Source organism: Limulus polyphemus, unplaced genomic scaffold, assembly GCF_000517525.1.
Source record: "Limulus polyphemus unplaced genomic scaffold, Limulus_polyphemus-2.1.2 Scaffold1848, whole genome shotgun sequence".
NCBI classification, from domain to species: Eukaryota; Metazoa; Arthropoda; class Merostomata; order Xiphosura; family Limulidae; genus Limulus; species Limulus polyphemus.
Genome location: NW_013667458.1, coordinates 81,517 through 90,900, shown reverse-complemented (window position 1 = coordinate 90,900; position 9,384 = coordinate 81,517). Strand labels below are relative to the sequence as shown.

Sequence of the window (9,384 nt, the reverse complement as noted above, 5' to 3'; positions counted from 1 at the left end):
CAGTAAATAAAGAAGTAAAGCAAACAATTATCTCTTCTAGTTATGACTTTTGTACTCGGTTGCTGCTTCATGTAAGTTGCTAAGCCTTCAAAACTTTTGCACGTGGAGGATATTAAACAAAATTTTTTTTTTTTAGGTTTTATATGTACATTTGAATAACTAAAAAATCACAAATTACTACATTAATACCACAGAATTCCACTATAATTTATCCAGCTTAGTAACTAAGATGTATATTACTCTAAAAAATATGAAATTTCGAGCAGACTTATTACTTGTCAACCTACCTCATTGAAATCTTGATTTAAAAGATTATCTGAAAATCCTTTTTACAGTTTAATTATTATGCAAAAACTGAAGCAATAAGAGGAGCACTCAGTAGAGAGCAAGCATCTGCCACTCAGCATTGATCATATTCGATCCTCAAAAAAGTACAAAAATCTGTCAGTATGTCTGTCATTATCAACAGACATGGATCATTTTTGGCAGGACAATGAGGAATAATATTCTACATATATCCACCAAATTTCATCAAAATCTGATCATTTTTGACACAGTTATAGAGTAAAAAATAGTGTAATAAAAGCAGATTTACAGTACTTCCTTCTTCTTTATAATTTAAAAATTAGAAACTTATTACTTTAGATGTGAAAACTGAAATAAAAAAATTAAATAAATGAATTTCTCCATGAAGAATGCGTGTGAACTGCCATCCATCACATAATTCATTAGTTTGTATACAGTAACTTGTACTAAGCTCTCACTGGTGATTCATTGCTTTGTTATGCAACTTAGACATGGTTCAAATAGCAATAAAACAATAAAATTAAATGAAAACATATTTGAACTGTTATGAGTTTGAGGCTCTCTAGGACAAGTTTCTATAACTGTCTGTTATAATCTAGAGTAAAAAAAATGTACTTTTGATTTTATTTCATAATTTTCAACTTTTGCTACAATCAGTTTTAGGGTAGAGAAAATAAAAGATAAAATATAAAGTTTTACTAAAAAAAACTTGATATTCACTTAAGAGATTCTAGAGGTTGTGTAAAAAAATATGAAATTTGTATGATGAAAAAAAGTATTTTCATTCTTAAAATGAAAACCATCTTGCACTCAGACTAGTCAGTGTGTGGGCCAGACTGACTCAGTAAATTCACAGATAAATCTTTAGTAAAAATACTTAACTAAATAATTCTGTTTTTTTGTTTGTGCAACATACTTGTAACATTTATTAACAGCTTACCAAATTGTGTTAAGATGCACATACTAAATTCAAAATTCTAGTAAACATTGCTAGTTGTATAGTTGTATAGTTTCACAGAAAAAGGTTTTGGAGCATCACCTTTTTATAGAGTTGCACTCAAAATTTAACTAAACTACTTTACTATCAGCCAGTGTCAATAAACTTTGTATCAAACGATAATTTGTAATTCAAATTTCAATATAAGTTTTGATTTTTTAATTTCAAAAGGAAAAATTTATGTATCATGTGACTTTCTTTGTTCCGAATGACCCTTTTAAGAAATTCTTTACACCCCTCTATTATTTTCCAAGTTTCTAAGGGCTTACACATTTATACATTAGACATCCCAGAGATAAAATGAAAATTTATAGCATCTATTTTTACTTTAGTGAGTTATATCCCATAAACTGAAACTCGCATGCCACACCCTACTATCACATACTGACTTTAAAAAATATGAATAATTCTCTTTGGTATTTGCTACTAGATTAATTATAACCAATAGAAAAAAATTTAAGTTACTACTTTCTTTATGAGATTAGCTGTGAGTTATTTTGTATCAATTTGATAGTTTGTTATTGCCAAGATCACTTCAACATGCTGGTAAACTCAATAACATGTTTACAAAAAAGCTTCTCCACTGTAATAATTTGTTTTGGCACTAATCTAAGTGGCAGCAAAGCAATAAATCTAAATTAGATTTGGCTGTAAGAATAAATAGTGGTAATTGTCTGTAACAATATGCAGTATTCTAGAAAGAGTAAAAATGTTATTTAGAAACAATAACAGTTAAATATAGTTTTTACTGAAACAAAAAGAAACTTTTGATATTTATTTAGGAGGTTCTAAAGGTTGTGCAAATGAAATCTGAAACTGTAAATATGAATAAAAGTATTTTTAACCTTAATATGAAAATCACCTTACACTAAGACTTTAGTAAAAATACATAAAAAATCTGTTTTACAAAACTACTTGTAAAATTTACTAAATGTTTCTAAAAATACATTTACTACATTAAAAGTTACAATATGTCAAGTTTCATGATTGTTACAAGACTGGTAAAAAATGACTGAGCTCATATATGGAGAGTTAATTTGAAAGATGGTGCATTGAGTTTGAAAGTCTATTTTTGTATAATATAAAATTTGAGACTTTCAATCTTTGACAATAAAAACATCATTCTATTTGCATATATTCATCAGTCAAATTAGTATATCCTACTCAATAACTGCTACCATTTCAGCATACAGCCAGAACAAACACAGTTTTTGTTTCTAATCTTTAATACAATCATTACATGGTTTATATAAAAATGAAGAAAAATAGTAAAAGTTGACTTTGAATTAAGTATTTATACAAAGTGTTGTATAAAGTTATCTCTTTCAATAATGTTATGTCCTACCATCCTCTACTGTTTGCTGTATGGTTTATGTATTCATAAAACTTTGTCTATTGAAAGAAAATATTAATAATTATCACATAAATTTTTTATTTTCTTTCTGGAATCTTTTTTTTTCTCATGATTATTAGGATATTGAATTATTCATTTCTGTCACTTTGCACTACAAGATTAAGACATGACTCTATTACAAACTTAGTAAAAAACGTGGATGGAAAACTGTGCACATATATATTAAAACTTACCAGTGTTAGAACTTTAATCATTGTGTCTATATGCCACCTTTTTGTTGGAGCATGTCTGCAAAAGGAAAATAGCAAACTGTGTATTTGAGGCAGAAAAATAAAACATTTGCAGATCTTTGGCTATATTATCTTTTTATAAGCTCTGATATCAAAGTTAATCAAAGATTCACATGTTCTAAGATACATAAAATACTTCATATCTAGTAAAATTAAAATAACTTTCAGATACTACATATTTCTTCCCAAAGTACTCAGATTACAGTCTTTTTAACTCTGATACCCATGCTTTTCAAGTGTTATAGATACACTAAATCAGAAAAATATAAAACTATTTTAAAATATTCAGAAGATAAGTTGTATACAGAAGAAAAAGAATATTCTGAAAGTCAAATAAAACAAAATGAAAAAATTTGAAAGTGAATAGAGGGAGTTTAAAATCCTGATTATTAGTTTGTCAAGTGTAACTCAATCACATACCTAAGAAAAATATATAATTTACATTACACAGTCTATTATTTATTAGTCTTTATAATATACTCTTAATTATTTCAATAGACCCTTTCTCACAACAGAAAGGTTTTTACTAGACACGGGTCACAATATGATATGTACTGTGATACGATGTTTACAATATAACAATATCATAATATTTCTCACCTCTTATAAATCCAACATAAGCTATCATAATTATTATCCAATACACTGATACATTACAATTTATTACCCCATGATACACATCGTATCATGACCACCGTATTGTATATCTCATGACACATGGACTCATCAAAAACAATGACCATTGAAGCATAGCACCCACCAGCATCCTAGCAAAGCTGATCTCTGCATTAAAATGTCAATCTTAATTTTTGCTAGAATCTACCTTAATCGGTTTGCTACTCAAGTGAAAGTCTTCTTAACTGCAGGCAACATTGTTACTCATCCCAGATGAACAAATGTTCTTGAATTCAATAAACTTTGAAAATATTTTGGATCTTCACAATTAATTTATCAGACTTTTAATGCATTAGTGCTTAGAAATTTAATGCTGAAAAAATATACAGAAAAGCTATCTTCTTGATGAAGACTAATCTTGTACCTTACTTATTTCAACTTACAGAAAACCATTAAATTATAAACAATGTTGTTACAATGCAATTTAATTTGAGCTTACACCTTTTTGATTTATCATATTGAAAATGTGTTATCTTGTTCGTAACATAATCATTTGTTGTTGAATTGACACCATCCGTAGTACTGGTGAATTGTGCTATCACCACCACATCGTACATTGATGAAACTTCTCCCAGTATCAAAACACAAGAAAAATAATATTTTGACATTCCATCACAAATTGTATTGACACTGTCATGTAACATATTCATGGTAATAACTTTCTCGTAGTACAAAGTCATTGCAATTCTTCAAGTAGTCTTTAATAATATTATGCATTATAAGTGTACTGAAAAGTTTTGAGTCAGTCTCTTTTTCAAGTAAATATCCCACCTGGTCTTAATACTCAAACCTAGTCAACCCCCACCTTTAAGAGATGTCTGCCTCCTCTGACATATTTTGGAACTTTTCAATCTTACAAAAATTGAATACAAATTTAGAATATCAGAAATTTATACAGAATATAAATATATTAATCCTTTCATTACCACTTGGGTCCATGAATCCATTCGTACAGCAAAATTTTTCAGGGAAAAAAAAATATATATGCTGCTAAAAATAGCTAGAATGAGCTCTTACTTTTGGACGAATTTCATTCACTGCCTCTAAAATGTTTCACAACAAAATATTTATCCAATTTTTACATTTGTGCCACTTTTTTTCTTTTTATAGTTTAATCAAAGAATTTCAATTGACTAAATATACAAAACTAATGTTAGGTATTGGAAAAAAAAATCTTGCAAAACTTCTGAACAAAGGGTAAAATCAGTCGATTGAAATTTGTAATCAAAGTTCCAAATATACAGAAAATTATTTTGGCAAAAAATCCAATAATCATACTCTAGATACACTTATTTAATTTTGTAGAAATCAATGTTCTACATTAAACACATACCTTCCAACGTTGTGTATGTACAAAAAATCACTCTGAAAATATCATGGTCTGAAACAAGTGACTACATCTGAAAATTTATGGTATCAAACAACATATGTAAAATAAACTCTAGTTTTAATTTTGAATTTGTATAAAGTTTGTTTTAAAAAAAACTAATTAACTTTTTATGAAGAGTTTGCAAAATTATGTTAATATGGAATAACTATGGGTTTTAAATGTACCCTTAAACTATCTTACCTATCATTTAATACAAATTAATATTTATTAAAACCCTGAAGTATTTTCAACTAAAAAGCTACCATTAGAGAACACGTAGTTTATTAAATATTCCCGAAGCCTTATCTTACACTTCTGCTGCGACAAACAGTTTGGAGGAGCAAATTGCTTTTGACTCAGGACCAGCACTTTCGATAAATGACAAGAGGTCTTTGGTAACAGTTCTAATGTTATTAGAGTTGATGAGAGCAAAACACAGTTCCATTGCTCTCCTAGAAAAAGAGAAACAATAAATTATAACTCAGTAACATCACATAGTTCCAGATCTCTCCTATACAAACTAAACATATTAAGTTATAACTCAGTAACATCACATAGTTCCAGATCTCTCCTACACAAACTAAATATAATAAGTTATAACTCAGTAACATCACATAGTTCCAGATCTCTCCTATACAAACTAAACATATTAAGTTATAACTCAGTAACATCACATAGTTCCAGATCTCTCCTACACAAACTAAACATAATAAGTTATAACTCAGTAACTTCACATAGTTCCAGAGCTCTCCTACACAAACTAAACCTAATAAGTTATAACTCAGTAACATCACTTAGTTCCAGAGCTCTCCTACACAAAATAAACACAATAAGTTATAACTCAGTAACATCACATAGTTCCAGAGCTCTCCTACACAAAATAAACATAATAAGTTATAACTCAGTAACTTCACATAGTTCCAGAGCTCTCCTACACAAACTAAACATAATAAGTTATAACTCAGTAACTTCACATAGTTCCAGAGCTCTCCTACACAAACTAAACATAATAAGTTATAACTCAGTAACATCACATAGTTCCAGAGCTCTCCTACACAAAATAAACATATGTTATAACTCAGTAACATCGCATAGTTCCAGATCTCTCTTCCACAAACTAAACATAATACGTTATAACTCAGTAACATCACATAGTTCCAGAGCTCTCCTACACAAAGTAAATACAGTACGTTATAATTCAGAAACTTCATGTAATTATAGAATTCTCCTAGAGATAAGAAACAGCAACTGTAACTCAGAAACTTCACCTAGCTCAGGAACTCTACTAAGTAAAATGAACAAAAAATGTGTATTTCAAAATCTTCAATTTTCAATCAGTATACATTTTTAAATAATTAAAAGAACATTTAATCACTAAACCTTTGATTCATAACATTTTTAAATGTAATGCAGCATAAAAAATGGTTTGATTTTAAATCCACCTAATTTATTTATCAACTTTTTCTGTAATACATTTATAATATCATGAGACAAGTTTCTAAACAACTACTAAGCACTATCTATTAAATATTTTTTAAAGATCAATTCAGTCTAAAATAAAAGAAATACCAAAAGAAATATTCCAATAATACAATTTTTCCAAAGAAGTCATTTAAATGCTAAAATATCAACTGATCAAGATTACTGATCTGATAAAATATTAACTATATCAACAATCTGATTCCCAGACTTTTCAACAAACTCCATTTCTCTATTACAGGAGTTTAATGCTCTTGTTTGCTTGGTGAACTTCATAATATACATATATTTATATCTATCACAAGAAATCAATTGCACAACTCTATGTATTAACTATATGGAATATCACAAAATTTAAAGCATCACAAATTCTTAATTTCCACATACGCATGAAAAGTAAACACATTTAACCCTACATGTACAGCACGGCACTGATGCATTGCACCAGTCCCCTTTCCTTTACTGTCATTTTGTATTTACTACCTGTTTTATTCATGAAATTTGAAAAGCTTTTAGTACACAATACAAGTCTGTTGTATATAATAAATCAGATTTTTAGATTATTTTTACCAAAGATCTGACTATTTATGGAATCAGTCTGACTTCACTTGAATTACACATTCATATCTTGTGATGTGCTCATGCTATCAGAGTACTTTATTTAATTTTTGTTTCATTTAAGTTTTCTTAAATAATTTTTTAATTTTTATATTTTAGTAAATTTTATAACAATAAATAAGAAACGTACATTTAAAAAAAAAAGAAATTTAGTACTCAAGTCTGGATTTTTTTGTTTTTTTGCTTTCACACCCCAAACAAAATATAACTTCTTTTTTAACAACATTTGTAGTACATAAAATAATTTATATTTATTTCAAATGCAGATATTAGAACACAAAATATTATCATACACAAAAATAGAATGTCCTAAAACTACTGTAAATTTAACTGGATTTCTAACTAAGTTTTAAATGAGCTAAAAAACTTTGTTAACTGGTCAAGGTCATCTGCACAATTCAAATAATGAAAATTAGACCAAATAATTCAAAACCTGTCATCAGAACATGCAGGGCTCATAGACAGTTCAGTAAATTAAAATCTTTTCTTCTTCTTGATTATAAATAGTTCAATAACAAATGTCATAAAATAATTACTGACATTTTTTGTAAGACAGAATTAATTTACATTATGGCTCAACAGTGTCTATACTATAAGTGTACACTTTGTAATAAACTCAGGTCATATAGAGGTAAAAAATAAAATCTAAAATTGACCATTTTGAGCAAAGAAGTGTCATATGATACAAGGAAATGAAGATTGAGAACTACTTAAATATTTCCTTTTGCAATTAAGAAATTAAAACTTGTACAATATTTAAAATTTGAATTATAAACTATGTTTTGATGCCAAGTTTATCAACACACATTGACAATAAAATTGCTTAAATAAATTTTAAATGTAACTGTAAAAAAAAAAGTTGTGATATGCATACTTTGACTCCACCTTATGCATAGGTTGTAATATAGTGGCTTATTTGAAATATATTAAATTGGCATATTAGATTTGGGATTCAAAATATTTGTGTATTTGATCTAGCAGTTAATATGTCTTAATGTTACTAATATGAAAGTCATATTATGTTTCAAATTATTTAAACATATTCAGTGTATATATAAATAGCATTGAAATACCTTTGTATAGACACATCAGGATCTTTCAAACAGTCCAGAACCGTGTTCCGATGTCTCTGCACAGCTCCATTATCCACGTTCACCGTCTGAAGTAAGGTATTCAAGGCCACATATCTGCAACAATTTTATAACTTTTAATTTAGAATCATTATCAAAAAGAGCTAAAAATTAGTTGATAAGCTAGTACTTTAAAAAGAACATCCTTTACTGAAGTACTCACAAACACAAACAAGTTGTTTTACCTGAACTATTCCCACAACCACTAGCCACTGTATCAAATAACTTTAAACTGGTAATTTATAACTAGAGCAAAATCCAATACCAGAAAAAATGTTAATTGATAAATATTCATGGAATCATAATCAAATGTTAAAAAAATTCCCATTCCAAAATCTACCCACCATCTTCAAAATGTTAACGTAAAGAAACAATTTTTAACTGAAAGGCTATTTTTATAATCATTACCCTTATCAATAAAATTCTTGAATGAAGACTATTCACAGATTCATCATCAAAATAACGTCACTTTTGAGCAACATTATTTCTAGAATCATAATCAGTGAGAGATAGAAAGACTTTAAATGTTTTTTGATTTTGCACAAAACTACTTGAGGGCCATCTGCACTAGTTAATTTTGAAGTGATAAGTTAGAGGGATGGCAGATAGTCAACATTACCAACTGTTGGGCTACTCTAATCAGACAGTGAGATTTTATTATCTCTCTTAAAACATACCCAGAACCCCAAATTCACAGTCCAGTGTATTAACCATTGGGCCACACTCAGCCTAACTTTTAAACAAAACATTATTTCAACACTAAACATCTGATCTAACATATAACCATCCTCATTAACCATTTATAAAAGAAATTACTGAATGAAAGACTAAATCTTGCTTAATAGTTTAATGAGAGAAAAACCATTGTTGAACACATTTTGAAGAAGTACTATCACCCACCTAAAGTAAATTTAAGGTGTTTCATTCAGTATGAATAATTCAAAATGCTGTGGCAGACTATTTGTATCAAGACATAGCAAATCTTTAATTCAAATTATCTAATACAAATTACTGATGAAAACAAACTTCACCAAGTTTATGACATGTAAAATTAGAGACCCTTAAAATTTTTAACATTACAAACTTCAACAAATCAACTGCAATCCTAAACTCAAGCAAAAACTGTTCAATTTATAACAAAGGCTGATTAAAATTACTTTGCACAA

General features: G+C 28.2%; 1 protein-coding gene across 6 annotated transcripts in view; it reads right to left on the bottom strand.

Annotated features, from left to right (window-relative positions):
- Positions 1–9,384, bottom strand: part of LOC106465146 (AP-1 complex subunit gamma-1-like) — a 63,224-nt gene that overhangs the window by 23,471 nt on the left and 30,369 nt on the right. For all 6 annotated transcript variants that reach the window (XM_022392970.1, XM_022392969.1, XM_022392971.1 and 3 more), the window contains 3 exons: positions 8,162–8,275; positions 5,303–5,443; positions 2,891–2,945 (listed from right to left, as the gene is read on the bottom strand). In XM_022392970.1, the coding sequence (XP_022248678.1) occupies positions 2,891–2,945; positions 5,303–5,443; positions 8,162–8,275 (310 nt within the window). The remainder of the gene's footprint in view (positions 1–2,890; positions 2,946–5,302; positions 5,444–8,161; positions 8,276–9,384) is intronic.